Source organism: Leuciscus leuciscus (genome assembly GCF_965113295.1).
Source record: "Leuciscus leuciscus genome assembly, chromosome: 24".
NCBI lineage: Eukaryota > Metazoa > Chordata > Actinopteri > Cypriniformes > Leuciscidae > Leuciscus > Leuciscus leuciscus.
In genome coordinates, this window is record NC_138723.1 from 17,100,108 (window position 1) to 17,115,531 (window position 15,424).

Here is a 15,424-nt window from a genome sequence, read left to right on the forward strand (position 1 = left end):
GAACGGATTGGTGGCCGCTGATTCGGTCAAAGTCTGGCGTGTCACGCTGTCAAAGTGACGTAATGTCTCCTATACACAATAATAGTATGGAACTCTTTTTATTTTAATTAAAGAAATTAAGCAATACCTCATTTCAATTAAATCGTCTGAGAAAAAATAAGCTTTCAAACATTATGTTTGCAATTCATTTCCTGATTTAGTGACATATGTAATTCTCAAAACGTCATTACTTCCATTTTATATTGCTTTTAACTTTTTCATTTTTGGCTTTATTTTATTCCATCGTTATTTGTTAAGTCTGTATATTTTTTTTAGCATTAATCTAATATTAAAAAAATCAAAAATGGAAAAAAATGTATTGTAGATGTATTCGAATGCATCACATGTGCTACATACAAAAAAAGCAAGTAGCCTACATAAAATATTTATGGTGACTGTTTGTGAATTATACCATATACCAACTTAAAAAATCCTATAGGTGTTATGCTCATATGGAAGATATTGCAATAGACAAATCACATGGCTGTCACACTTACCTTGACATATGGTCACAAGCTGTCCTCTAATTTCACAGTCATGACATGATATAGATATAGTTGTCCTATTCAACCCTTGACAAATGGTTCAGGAATAGTGTCACATGATAAATTCACAGTTCAGAGGAAATCTGGTTGAACAGGGCAAAAAGCACAGCAAACAGTGATCCGTTTATTTGTGATTTGTTTTAAACTTGATAACCTTACTACTAGTTGGCAGAAGTATTTATAAATCTCTAGTGTAAATGTTAAAATAGACTGAAACAAGTTGCATACAAGTCAGTTCATTCATTTGGTATGAAAATATTTTATTAAAACCACCTCCCTATCGCTGAAATATTTGGAGTTCTTATCTCCAAAAACTTAAAAATTATAAAAACATCTTGTGTTTTTTGATTTAAACATTAAGTTAAAAACATTACAGCAAAAGGGTCTTAATATTTTCTTTTAGTCAATGTTTCCATAATTGAAACTCAACAGGGATATCATTGTAATGAAAACAAAACACACACAAAAAAAAAAACGGCCAGTCAAAATCTACAAATATTATTTGAGTAATGTTAGCATATTTACAGCAAAACCATTAATTGATTCTTTTCCTTATCTTCAGTTTTAATACAACATTCAAGCTTCATTGAGGTGGTACAATAAATTCACAAGGCAACGCTCCACGTTTGCCAAATGATGCTTTATAAAGTCTGAAAAACTCGGTTTGTGATGAAGAACCAAGCATCCTATGCATATGCATCCCACAACAGTTGGACTTTGCTTTCTTGCCAGCAGTATTCAAGATTAGCACTGACATGAGTGAAGCTCATATGGTCTTGTTTAAAAAGAGGCCTCTATGACTCTTCTTTATGTGTTTGTTCGGCAGATTTGTTTTCTGCTAAAGGTTCTGAGGCTTTTGAGTCTGCTATGGCAGCAGTGGAAGGTGCTGGAACATCTGGCTTGGCTTCAGGTTCTTTAGTAGAGTTTGCACTGGGCTCGTTGGTATTCGCTGCAAGTCTCTCATTGGGTTCCTCGTTGGTGAGAGCCAGTCGATCGAGTCTATCGTCTCGGTCCCATCGTGTGCTTCTCTCTCTGCTCCCTGCGGACCGCCTGGTCCGTTCTTCACCTTCCCGTCCTTTATCTCGATCCCTCTCTCCGTCCGGACTTCTCCTCCAGTCCCTGCGTTCCCTCTCTCTGTCCCACCCGCCTTGTTTTTCCGGCTCCTCGTGCCAGCCTCCAAATCTTTCACGGCTGTCTGGCCTCTCCCCGCCACGACCCTCGCCGAAAGGGCGCCGCCCTCCGTACCAGTCCGGTTCTCGATCTCTGCCCCTTCCTAACCCGGGACGATCGCCTCTGAACGGCCTCGCCTCGTGATCATTCGGCCCGTCTGGTCTGGGTCCGCTCGGCCTCATAAAGGGAGGTCCAGGAGGGGGGAATGGGCCCCTCATACCATGAGGAGGGGGCGGCATGCCGAAGGCTCCAGGTGGTGGCTCGCGGTGCATCATCTGAGGTGGACCCCTGGGTGGCATCATCTGTGGGGGGATGGGTGGCATACCAGGGCGAGGAGGTGGAATAGGGAAGCGCTGCATGTGTGGGGGCGGCATCCCTGGGGGCCGCTGGAGAGGCATCATACCCGGCCTTGAACCTAGAAGCCCCGGTGGAGACTGCATGCCCATCCCTGGTGGACCTCCAGGAGGCACTTGGTTTCCTGAGGAGCAAATATTTGGGATTAGTAATTTTTTTACATAAATGAATGAATTTATTCAAGAAGAATAAACTAAATTGCTCAAAAGAGCAATAAAGACATTTATCTTTTAAACTTTCTATTCATCAATGAATCCTGGAAAAAAATGTATCACTGTTTATGTATCACCGTGTGTTAGAAATAGATGCTAAAACCCACCTGAGTTGAACCCATCTGTTCCATCACTGTTGATTCTTGGGACCATACCTGCTGGATCGTTCGAAAGGTCTTCAACTGAGCTGCCAACTACAGGAATTAAAGAGGAAAAATCAGCTCAGTGTTACTGTCAAGATGGGAAATTCAAAGAAACTAAACAGGTTTGCTGGTCAAGACTATAAAATTAGATAGGGTATATAACAAAGACCGGCCACCTGGAGGCATGCCGATCCCTGCTGTAGGTGGAGGAGGCCCAGTGGCACCCAGAGGAGGCATGGCACCCGGGGGGAGAAATCCTGAAACAAAGAATGCGTGTTAGAAACTGGGCACAATACTTCTCCAAAAACAAAACACTTATCGGTAACACTTTATAATAACTGCACGCTATTAATCATTAGTAGGGATGGGTATCGTTAAGGTTTTAACGGTATTACTACTCTTACCGATACTCCTTATCGATCCGGTACTTTAACGGTATTCTTATCGGTTCTTTTTGTTATATTAAAAAAAGGGGGGGAAATTATTTAGAACATAATTAATATTGCTTTATATTTTGACATGTAAAATAAATATCTATAGCAAAAGAAAAAGCAATGCTTTAACAAAACAAATAAAACATGTATGTTATGCAGAAGGGTGCAGGCTTTTGTGTTTTATATAGACAGACAGGACGCCAAAAACAAAGTACAAACACATGGTCAAACAAAACAAAAAAAGTATACAATAAAACAAATATACAAATTATATACCCAGTGCTTTAATTTCAGTAATGTCTACTGACATTACTGTTCAGGAGTAATATGGGTTAAAAAGACATCTAATAAAGTCAGATGTAAAATAACACTGCATAGTTTATCATAGATAGATTAAAGCTTATATCATTCAAGAGCTGTGACTGATTTTCTCTTTGCCTTTTGTTGTTTGATTCACATTAATGAGCAATCGTCAGCAGGATTATTAGACTGCTGCCTCTTTAAGACCAAATGCAGATCTAATCATTATTAAGCCTCATATTTTCTCCCAACTATTTACGCCGATTTAAGACATAAACTGTATTTAAGTGAATAAACTGTTTAAGTGAATCTCCAAGACGGCCATTTTGACATATTTGTGTATTTGATCGTTTAGATGCGCACACGAAGCCCAAAATATACGTTGCTTGTCTCGTTGCGATGTGTTTCGGAACGCGCGCCGCATTTTGGAACAGCGTCTATTGCGTCAATTTTGGTACTTTTAATAGCCTTTTATTATCAAACGCGTCCCGCAGTTTAGCAACAGTATAGACTACATTTTACAACAATCACCGATCGTGCAGATTCTGACGTTACTTTTGGGTTTTAGGGAGAAAGGACAGCGCATCGCTCTGTGAAGGGAAGGAAGTTGCGCTGGAGAGAATGTGGCTTAGTTATTAGTTTTTAATGGTTACACCTCAAATATCTTCTTTTTTATAATCATTGGAAGCCAAAATCTAAATCTAAAATAAAATTAGTTTAATATCAAAGATCTAAAGTGTAACCTTTTGAATGTTCTGTCCTCATCGTCACTCATTAAGCAGGGCTGTTGTGTTGCGCGCGCCGTGGCTTTGCGTGAAAGATCGCTCGCTCTCTCTCTCTCTCACACACACACACACACACACACACACACACACACACACACACACACACACACACACACACACACACACACACACACACACACACACACACACACACACTCCCTCTCTTTAGCAAAAATGCATCACAGACAAATGGTTCAATATATATTCGCAAGATAATAATTTCTTAATAGCAATAATAAATAGCACGTGTACTTTCATAATTTCTCCAGTACCGACAGCAGAACCGATAACGTCCGAGCTTAACGATCCAGCGGTCTTTCAAAATTCAGCACCGGGGCCCGTTTAATACCGGGTTTCGGTACCCATCCCTAATCATTAGTTAAGCATTAGTAAACAGTTAATTCATCATTTATAAAGCATTAATAGACATTAACAAGCAGTTTATAAATACAGTTATAAATGCAGTATTCTTAATTTATAAGCATATCTATAATGTGTTTAATAATTGTGTTTTCATAATTAATGATCAATTTATCATTTTTAAATGAAGTATTTCATTATTTGAAATAGTTGTCAGTGGTTCATAAGATCACTTAGAAAGTGTAAGTAAATTATTAATAAACTGTTTAAATACATATTATTATTCAGACATATAGTAATAGTTACTTAGTGTGTTAATAAATGGTTTATTAACATGTATTTCTACTGTAATTCAGGGTTAATTCAGGTAGTTATAAAGCATTTAGTAGTGGTCAGTTAACTATGTTTGTGAGCTAATCTAAAGTGAGGACTAGTTATGCTTTGTAAAGCGTTTATAAAGAAGATTTAAAGGCTGTTAATATTTTTATTTTCTGTATCGCTGTGTTGTATTTGTTTACTTTTTCTGTTTAGAAGAAAACTGAGTCTTTAAATCTCCTTTATAAATGCTTTACAAAGCATAACTAGTCCTCACTTTAGATTAGCTCACAAACATAGTTAACTGACCACTACTAAATGCTTTATAACTACCTGAATCTACTACATTTACTTACACTTTCTAAGTGATCTTATTAGCCACTGACAACTCCTAAATAACCAGTTTGTAAATAATGCAATACTTCATTTAAAAATGATAAAGTGATCATTAATAAATTAAGAAAATACAATTATTAAACACATTATAGACATGCTTATAAATCAAGAATACAGCATTTATAACTGTATTTATAAACTGCTTATTAATGTATATTAATGCTTTATAAATGATGAATTAACTGTTTACTAATGCTTAACTAATTATTAATAGCGTGCAGTTATTATAAAGTGTTACCCACTTATCCTTACTACATATTTAAACTAAACTTTGATCAACATCAGCACTAGTTCTGTTGTACCTGGTGGCATCTGCATGGGGTTAAAGCCTGGCCGAATGAAGGGACCCGGGGGTGGGGGAACCCCAGGTGGGAATGAGGGGGGTGGGATGTTCATGGGTCCTGAGAATCCTGGAGGTGGGACACCAACTGCTCCCATTGGCTGGACAGGAGGAACCTGAGATTGAACGAAAAAGGAAAAAGGAATAAAAAAGGACCAAACCCAAACCTTTAGGAAAAGGAACCAGGGCATTAGGAATTACCTGCATAGGTACTACAGTTGGGGTCTCCTCTACTTTTCCCACCTCAGGTCTGCCATTCTGTGACTCTTCAGCTTTCTCTAGCTCAATCTGAGAGCCCCTCCACTCTGTAAATGGGCACACCATATGTTATGATGTGTCCTTAATGTCTAGAGGAATTACATTACCAATTTGTTCCAATATTTACCTGGTGCAAGAGTATCAGGGTCCAGCATCCCTCCTTCTCTGAACACATCCAGGTCCTCCATCTTTGCCTTGGACCATGGTACGTAGGTTACACCCAATTCCACATCCCAATACTGCTTGAACTCAGCCTTAATGCCCTTATTCAGAGCCCAGGCAATCTGGAGAAATATAGTGATGCAATGAGTTTGAAAATAGTAATATTTATAGTAATACATTTTCATACATACTACCATTACAAAGTTTGGGGTCAGTAAAGGTGATGATACACAGGGCAACTTTTTGAGCAATGTTGCTGGGCAATGTTGCCGTCAACGGGCATTCAGATGAGACACAGGGCCCACGGCCGATCTAAATTATCCAGACAGAAAAGTATTGCCCATTTTCAATGGGAAAGTGCCCAAGCAACAATCGCTTGGCAAGACTGCCCAGCAACATTGCTCGAACAGTTTCCCTGTGTATCATCACCTTCAGATTTTATTTAAAGAAATTAAAACTGTATGACAGTAAAAGTTATCCAATAAGAAAACATGCGCATAAACTGCGATAAAAACACATTTAACAAACTATTTCCTCGATGCGCATAAAAAAAAGACGAGACTTTGAGATGGGACGGCATAACTGGACTAACCAGCGGACAGTTCTCATTGCACAGCATCTGAAATGCTGTTTTGGTTGTTCTGAAATGCCTGAGCAAAGTCTGTCAAAGCATTTCAGTATAATTACCTACCAGAACTGTTTTACACGACTGTGTTCCCAAACAGCCGGGATCTGCCTCCAAAAGCAAGATAACTTTATTGCGTTTCGTCTACGTGCTCTGAGGCACAAATAAATGTATTATATACAAAATGATTACATACAGTGGCTTCTCCTACCGCAGCAACTTCCATTTTTCTTAGTGATGTTTGGCGCCAGTTTATCAGGAAGTGATGGTTTTGTTCTCTTCGGCTCACTGGATAAAAACTGTTCTTTATTCGCAAATGTTTTATAAAATATTATAATTTAAATGTGCAATTATGGATGGAAACATAACTACTGAAAACTAATGATGCTGAAAATTATTACATTTTTAAATAAAGAGTAATACATCACAGTTTTTACAGTATTTTTGATCAAATAAATGCAGACTTGGTGAGCATAAGAAACTATGTTTTAAAAATCCATACTGACCCCAAACTTTTGAATGTTATTGTACATTTTGTGGTGAACTATACCTTAAAAATATTCACTGTTACTAGAAAGACAATGCTTCAGAAGCTCTAGAATATCTCTCTAAATGATCAACTATAATAAAGTTCTACTTTGACATTGACAACTTTAACCAAAACAATGCAAATTATAATTATCTTTCAATCACTTTCTTTCACTCTCCTAAGATGGAGAATACAGTCCTGGTCAGATTTATTGGCACTCTTGGTAAATATGAACAAAGAAGCCTGTGAAAATAAATCTGCAGTTAATCCTTTTGACCTTTTATTAAAAAATAATAATTAATTAATTAATTTATATATATATATATAAAAAAATCTAACCTTTCATCGAAGTAAAACAATTGAAAATTGGGGGGGAAATCTAAATATGAAATAAATGTTTTTCTCTAAGACACATTTGCCACAATTAATGGCACCCTTTTATTAAATACTTTTTGCAACCTCCTTTTGCCAAGATAACAGCTCTGAGTCTTCTTCTATAACGCCTGATGAGTTTGGAGAACACCTGACAAGAGATCAGAGACCATTCCTCCAATACATTATATTGTAATAATTTTTTACTGTATTTTCGATCAAATAAATGCAGCCTTGGTGCCCATAAGTGTCGTTTTTTAAAAACACAAAAAAATCGTAAACAAAACATAAGAAAAAATATTATCGATATACATGCATACATAAATATTTTTACTTTATACGTTTTTACATATTTATGCATTTTGATCATTTGTTTAAATAAAGTTTAATAAAAAAATTAAAAAAAGTTTTTTAATCAAATCTGTAATAAAATAATCATCTGATACCTTAATGGCTTTCTGGTTGACTTTGTATGGACCTCTGCTTAGTTTCTGCAGGGCTCGATAGGCATCCTGACGGTGGATCATGACAATGTAGGCACAACCACGAGGAGGAATCATCTATCAAAATCAGACAAGACTTTAGCACAGAAATCAACTTTTTATGTCAAGGAGAACTTAAATATGCTAAACATAAAACTCTAATTCTAAAAAACATACATTAATTGAATCTATCTGGCCAAACTCCTCTAGTAAACAGGCCACGTCCTGCTGCTGCGTCCTCTTATCCAGCTGACCCACCCATAGAGTTGTACTGCACACTGAAAGAGAGAAACAACATCTTTATTGTTGGTATTGAAGATTCAGTACTGTTTTGCATACTTTATAGTAGGCAAATACGCATAATTGGGACTGGACTGGAGGCTATAGCATTGAAAGTGGCCTTGCTTACCACTGAGAGTGTTATTCTTTATAAGAGGAAGGCCTTTCTGTCGTCGTTCTCGTTCCTTTTCTCTGTCTCTCCTTTCCTGAGACCGTGAGCGAGGTGACTGACGTCGCCGTTCTCGAGAACGGGAGCGAGATCGCCGATGCCGCATTCGTCTGGTGCGGGAATTGGATCGAGACCTTCTTCTTTTAGGAGACCTGAAACAAAACAACAACATTTAAAGTCACCATAAATCAAAATGTAACATTCTTTTAATGTTTTTATTTTATGGAATATTGCAATATTATAAATGATTAATCACTGCACATTTTCATTTTTTTGTGGCCTCATAATCTTCAAATCAAAATAACTTTCTCTCCCCTCTTGCAGCGACATCTTATGATGTGTTTGCTGGAACAAGGGCGGGACAACATCCTGTCACTCACATGACATCACAGCAATAGCAAACCACAACCATCCAATCAATTCCCCAGGGAACAAAAGTCTCCCTGGGGAGAGCCTTTTCACTCAGATATATGTCACAATAGAGAAGAAAAACTATCACAACCTCCGCTTCATGCCGACTTTAATGTTGACCAAAAAAAAAGAAAGTTTTTCATAGAAACACAATGTTAGAATTTTTGATTAGTTTAGTGATTTGTTGTACACACCTCGACCCTGAGCGTGACCTTGATCTTTTCCCATCGGGCTGAGGCCTGGCGGATGCATCTGAATTCATCATTTCCTGTGCCACAAGTTATCAAGGATTAGTTTTAAATTCAACAGCAGCTTAACGGTTAAGAAATAATTTTCTAAATCATTTTACCTGATGCTGATGTCCAGCCATGAGCTGATTGAAGGTGTCGTTCTGAGAAGGGAACGCTGTGTGTGGCTGTCCCATAAGAGGCATCATGCCTGGGTAGGGCTGAGAGGTCATAAGACCAAAGCCTTGGACCTGTCCATTTGAAGGTAGAGCAACCTGAGCACGCAACAAATACAAACCAAAACATGAATTTATTAAATGAATGTCATCAAAATGAGATTTCAGCCCAAAATTCTGCCTTATAAGAAGGCTGTGGTAATCTTACCTGTTGATGCTGTGTCATCATATGTTGTTGAAAGTGCTGCATCTGATTGGCTGGAGGAAATCCTGGGACGGTCTGCTCAGGAAATCCCCTGCGAAAAGAATGACCGACGAAAGAAGGAAAGAAACTGAAAAATCTGCACAAAACTGAGCGGATGATATACTGTATATCACAGTTCAACATATCGTAAAGGAGATGCTACTCACATAGTAGGTTGGACAGATGGTGTTTCATCCTTCTTGGCTTCCTCACCGGCTTCTGGCTCATCATCATAGTCAAAGCGGTCCAGAAGTGTCTGAAAAAAAGAGGTAGAAAGAGAACGTCAAAATCTTTACACCCACCAGGGATGCACAGAACAACATATTTCAAAAGTAAATTAGGTAGGTTTTGGGGTCACCTGACTCTGTTCAGACACATTTATTGGGCACATTGTAATTAAAACACTGCCACACAAAAGTATTATAGAAATAAACTTAAAAAAATTATAATAATAAGATAGAAAATTTAAAAGAAAACAAACTTTTATATAATTAATATACACTATCGTTCATAAGTTTGGTAAACTGGTGAGAATTTTGTATGTTTTTGAAAGAAGTCTCTTATGCTCAGATTTATTTGATCAAAAATACAACAAAAACAGTAATATTGTGAAATATTATTACAATTTAAAATAACCATTTCACATTTTTAAATATATTAAAGGAACACACCGACTTTTTGGGACTTTAGCTTATTCATCGTATAGCTTATTGGGAGCAGTATGCTAGCTGGAGCCGTTTACCTCCAGTATTTGTGCTAAGCTAGGCTAGCGGTGGGTGCGTCAGACAGAGTTACAGCACGCACGGAGTTGAGAAGGGTATGTATGGACTTATCTAACTCTGGGGGATATGGGGAATAAGCTAAAGTCCCAAAAACTCGGCGTGTTCCTTTAAAATAAAATGCATTCCTGAACTGACAAAGCTGAATTCATTGTCACACGATCTTTCAAAAATAATTTTGATATGCTGATTTGGTGAAAAACATTATTATCAATCTCTAAGCTGTGCTGCATAATATTTTTGTGGAAATTGTGATACTTTTTTTCTTCTTCTCAGGATTCTTTAAGGAATATGTAAAAAGAGCAGCATTTAATTGAAACAAAAAAATGTACATATAAATGTATTTAATGTCACTTTTTAACAATTTAGTGTTGAATAAAACAATTAATTTCCATAAAAAAATAGACTTTTTCAATGGTCTAGATATATTTAGAGAGAGACGCATGATTAGTTGGTTGTTGGATGACATGCCTTTTAACCCATTCCTTTCACTGTGTTTTCAGATATGTTACTGTCTGTTTTTAAATACCCATGAGCAAGCTCAAAAACAACTGATCTCTGTTATTTCACCGTGTCAAAAGTGGCTTTCTTTTCCACAGGCTGTGGTGCGGGATGGGTGTGCTGATGTGTGAGGGTGGAAGAGGTGGCAGTCACAGCCTGGGCCTGTAGGTGGAGGTGACTCCTGTTATTGTCCACAGCTGGAGACTGAGGTTTCCCCGGCGGCTGAAAGTTCTGCAGAATCTGCTGAAGCTTCACAAAACAGCCAACATATGAATATCCCGACAGGATTGAAAAGATTTCATGATTTCGTTTCTCATTTTTTATGCTGAAAACATCCAAAGGTGTTTGAAGGTGTTTATGTGCAAACAACTGACATGCAGGGAATCCAGTGCATTCATTCAACTAACCTGCTGTCCTTGAGAAGACTGAATTAGTTGAGCAACAGCTGCAAAGGCATCTGAGTTCTGAAGCTGAGGAGCAGCTGCTGCGGCCGAGTTTGCCGTCGACACAGGATGAGCCTCTTGATCCCTCACCGGAGACTGTGGGGATGCTGCAGAAACACATCAATAATGAAGTTATTATATGTTAGTACAGTAGTGTGTGTTAATACTCTCATACTTGTGAGCTGCGAGGCAAGGTTGTACAGCAAAACAAATGTCATACCAAATAAGCAGCACTAAAAATTAGGGCTGGGTACCGAGTTCGATACTTTTTAGGTACCGACCGAATTGCCTCGATACTATCGAGTATCGAAAAATGACTTGTTGTTCGGTACCAGATTTCGATACCTAAGGGGTTAACTCGTCAACGTCAGTGCTCAAACAAATACATATGAAATGCACAACGACACACCTAAAGTCGCTCACGCACATACACGCAATCTCTACACACACAAGACGCGCGGAACTCTCCGCGCACATACTCATATGAGACGCGCGCGCATACACAAACTCTCCACGCACATAGTCATATGAGACGCGAGCACACACACACAAACTCTCCGCGCACATACTCATATGAGACGCGAGCACACACACACACACACACAATACCCTAAAGATGTGGATAAGTCGATCAAAAGTGTGGCTACATTTCTCCAGGCTCGATGCCTACAGCGCACGATGCAGTATTTGCGGTAAAATAATTGCTGCAAAGACCGGTACCACGACAAATATGATGAAGACCTTGACAGTGCACGGAGTAAACATAAGAGCAGAAAGTTGCTCCGTCTTCGACTGGTAAATGAAGAGATACCTTGTTGATCACTCTGACAGTGTTTATATTGCAATAATGACCTATTGAATGTTCACTGCCGTTCAAAAATGTGTTGGTTTGTCCGAATTTTTTTTTCAGTAAGGATGCATTAAAGTGATCAAAAATGACCTTAAAACATGTGTAATGTTACAAAAGATTTCTGTTTCAAATAAATGCTGTTCTTTTGAAATTTTTATTCATCAAAGAATCATGAAAAAATGTATCATAGCTTCCAAAATATTAAGCAGCAAAACTGTTTTCATATTTCTGAAGGATCATGTGACACTGAAGTAATGATTTTGAAAATTCAGCTTTGACATCACAGGAATAAATTACATTTTGAAATATATTCAAACAAGATTTGAAATTGTAATACTATTTCACAATGTTACAAGTTTTACTGTATTTATGATCAAACAAATTCAGCTTTGGTGAGCATGAGCTCTTTATAAAAAAAATGAGTTCCTTTGTGCACTGGCTAAGGAGCATGAGTCAAACTGAAAAAATAAAACCAAAGTTTTCTGAGGTAATGTGTTATGTAATCTTGTTCAAATGGTTTCATAAAATTGGTATCGAAAAAAGTATCGTTAGGAACCGGTATCAAAATCAAGGTATCGGTATCGAAATTTTTTGAACGATACCCAGCCCTACTAAAAATCACAGCGATATTCATAATGTTGCAAATCAGTGCTTTACCCGCATCAGGGCCGCTGTCAAAGCCTGTTGAGCTGCTGGATCCAGCAGCCATGTCCAAGAGAGGCTGGATTACTTCAATTTTAAACACTCCATTCTTCTGCCATAGGTTCAGCACTCTCACTATCTTACTCTGGAGGAGGAAGAGAAATATCATAAAGTGAACATTTGATTCAAATCATTTAAACCACACAATGAGGGTACTGAACAAGGAAAATATTCTTACCCGATCTTCTGTGGGACACAAGCAAAGATTCTCAAAAGTCCCTGCAATGTTTTTTGTGAACCTGGGTCCAAATACATCTTTTTCTGCACCAAACTGATGCCGTGACTGCCTCACGATGGAATCCACCACGTAGAGCCCTGGAACTTTGTACTCAGGTTTGCACTGTGCACATAATAGCATTGAGTAAATGAATACAACCAACAATCATCCAATTCGAAATCAGTTCAGATGGGCACCTACCTTCTTTATGAATTTTTCGACAATTTGAACAACATGCTTGTATAACTGGAAGACACAAACAATTGAGAAAGGATTAAAGGAAAGGTTTTCAAATACATGTTTCAAATACAACAGGCATTGGGTACCGGGTGTGATGGGTGTCTGTCAAACTTACTTTAATGGCTTTTATGGCAGATTTGGTGATAGAGATCATCTTGGCCCTTGAGATGGGAGGCTTGGTGTCCATCAAGGAGAACAGCTGCAATGAAGCCATAAAATAATAATGCATATGATGCTAATAAGGGCTTGAAGTAAAGTATGGAGCATGGAAACTTGATTACTGGGTAATATAACACTGAAAGCGTAACATTGCAGTCAATGAGTGGAAGCAACCTGTACTATAAGATGATGCACTATACTATAATTTTTACACTAAACATGAAAAGTAAAGTACCATGATATTGTTGTTGTTTTTTATGCCATGGTTTACCGGACATAAAGCATAGTAGTTATACCATGACAGAGTGCCATGTAATTACCATGAATATGGTAATGATTCAGTACAGCAGTATATATCAAAGTAGCATGCTATTACAAACTGATCCAATCTATGTTTTTGTAAGGGATATGTTGCAAAATTATAAAACAAGTTCCACTTCTTAAGATGAACAGCTTTACTATAAATTAACAGAACAGAAGGCCTTTCCATAATTTATGATGACACTTCTTACAAACACAGCACCATCGCATGGTTGAGCGTGATTTATTGTCACATTCAGACTTGCTATACTGAATTTCTTGTGGAAAGGAGGAAGGTGTTTTAAAGCTTGTACTTTTATCAAAGTTAAAATACTTCACCGTATTCCAGCTTACTATTCAGAAACACTAAAATAATGACTGTAAATCATTTGTACGCTGATGATTTCCCTGGAAAACATAACACTGTGGCTTGATGTCGCTTTCACAATGTTGTTTATGGAGTGCAACAGTCTGGTTCCAGAAGTAAAAATCCCATTCATTTTCTCTTTAGAGGAACTGATATTTAAAGATAACTTATAAGCGTTATTATAATACATACCTACTGTAAGCTAAAAGATTGTTATCAATGATATATGTTTTTGTTTATGCCATTAGCCTGCATTATTTCAACTTATTGTTTAGGGTTTGAACTGCAGAATTCCTGGTGAAAAACTGCATTACATTTTCGGCCACTAATTTCACATTGCAAAAGCATTATGGGAAATACTTCCAGAACCAAGGTTGCTAAAAAGGTGGGCGGCACTATTGCATTCTATTTAAGCATCCTGACCAACACTGGTTCAACCAATAGCGTGAGCTTTGGGGCGGGACTAACGATTTGGCTAACCAATAACGCACGAGAGAGCGTGAGGGAAAACAAGCTTGAACACAATCATTGTTTTTGCAGTTCAGTTTGATGTGTTAGGTGTAAAATTACAAACTTCACGAATAAAAAAAATAAATAAACACTTTTAACTTTAAAATGTCACACTGAATAAATGCCCATATTTACATTAACAACCTTGTTGAACTACGGTAGGCGGAGATCTAACTTCTTAAAGGTACAGTAACGAAAATTTCTTTTCAAAGATAAGAAAAGATAGGAAATTGTCGTTTACAACTATATTTTCACTGTTTTCGGAGCAAAAACTTCATGGCCATTAAGAAAATGCATGCTGCTAAGTGTCTATTCACAATAGTTTTGTCTTTGGTGAGACATCATTTTGCATAATTTAAACATTTCCGCCCACAATTGTTTATCTCGACTATCAGCGAGCAATGCAAAGTTATAAAAAGACTTAACTGTGACAGGTTGGGTCTTCCCTAAATGAACTCAAGGCAGAGGAACTACACAGACACTGTGCGCAGACTGTAAACAACACGAGCACTAGTTTGTGTGACATCTCATAACATTAGCACAGATGTGCATTCATACATGTTAGATCCGGCGTACAATAGCAGAAACTAACATGCAAGGTGGCCAATTGCAGATCACGCTGTCTATTATGATTATTTGGACTGTTATTATGGCGTTCAAAGTATCGTAATAGACATATCAAAGCATTTACACTAACATTTACGAAAGGACGGTTTCGTATGATATGCTAGATCCAACCTGGAAGCATGCAACTGCGCATTTTAAACACTGAGGCCTTCATCTGGCTTGGGCCGTTGCAACACATTGAACGCTTGTCCTCAACAAACCGCCATTTTACTGCCGTTTCATCTTATTGAACTCAAACACACCTCATGATTAAAAGCGTTGACGGCATCCATGGTGTCCCGTCTCTGCTTTGCAGTCACTTTCTCCGGTAAAATCAGAAATATGTGTGGTACTGTCCTCCAGCAGGCCGCCCCAACATGTCCGCCCCTGGCAGCAGACAGCTCGGACTCGGAGTCGGCGCGG

The 15,424-nt window shown here is 38.0% G+C and overlaps 1 protein-coding gene across 1 annotated transcript; it reads right to left on the reverse strand.

Annotated features, from left to right (window-relative positions):
• Window positions 1-823: 823 nt before the first annotated feature.
• Window positions 824-15,424, reverse strand: scaf4a (SR-related CTD-associated factor 4a). Its single transcript, XM_082157427.1, has 20 exons — window positions 15,265-15,424; window positions 13,175-13,258; window positions 13,021-13,065; window positions 12,781-12,942; window positions 12,558-12,687; window positions 11,015-11,157; window positions 10,677-10,856; window positions 9,495-9,583; window positions 9,292-9,379; window positions 9,030-9,182; window positions 8,875-8,948; window positions 8,231-8,421; window positions 7,999-8,099; window positions 7,786-7,899; window positions 5,779-5,935; window positions 5,595-5,698; window positions 5,356-5,509; window positions 2,640-2,720; window positions 2,428-2,514; window positions 824-2,232 (listed from the first exon to the last, which is right to left on the reverse strand). Exons 1-20 carry the CDS (start codon window positions 15,292-15,294, stop codon window positions 1,379-1,381), a joined length of 3,021 nt encoding a protein of 1,006 aa, XP_082013553.1. The 5' UTR covers window positions 15,295-15,424; the 3' UTR covers window positions 824-1,378.

What these genes read in the sequence shown, in the direction of transcription:
- scaf4a (XM_082157427.1), bottom strand. Translation starts at nt 15,294, where the DNA reads ATGGATGCCGTCAACGCTTTTAATCATGAG. An exon ending in CCATCTGTCCAACCTACTAT is followed by an intron (nt 9,380 to 9,494) that starts GTGAGTAGCATC and finishes TTCTTTTCGCAG; the next exon opens with GGGATTTCCTGAGCAGACCG. An exon ending in CCCCATGCAGATGCCACCAG is followed by an intron (nt 2,721 to 5,355) that starts GTACAACAGAAC and finishes TCTTTGTTTCAG; the next exon opens with GATTTCTCCCCCCGGGTGCC.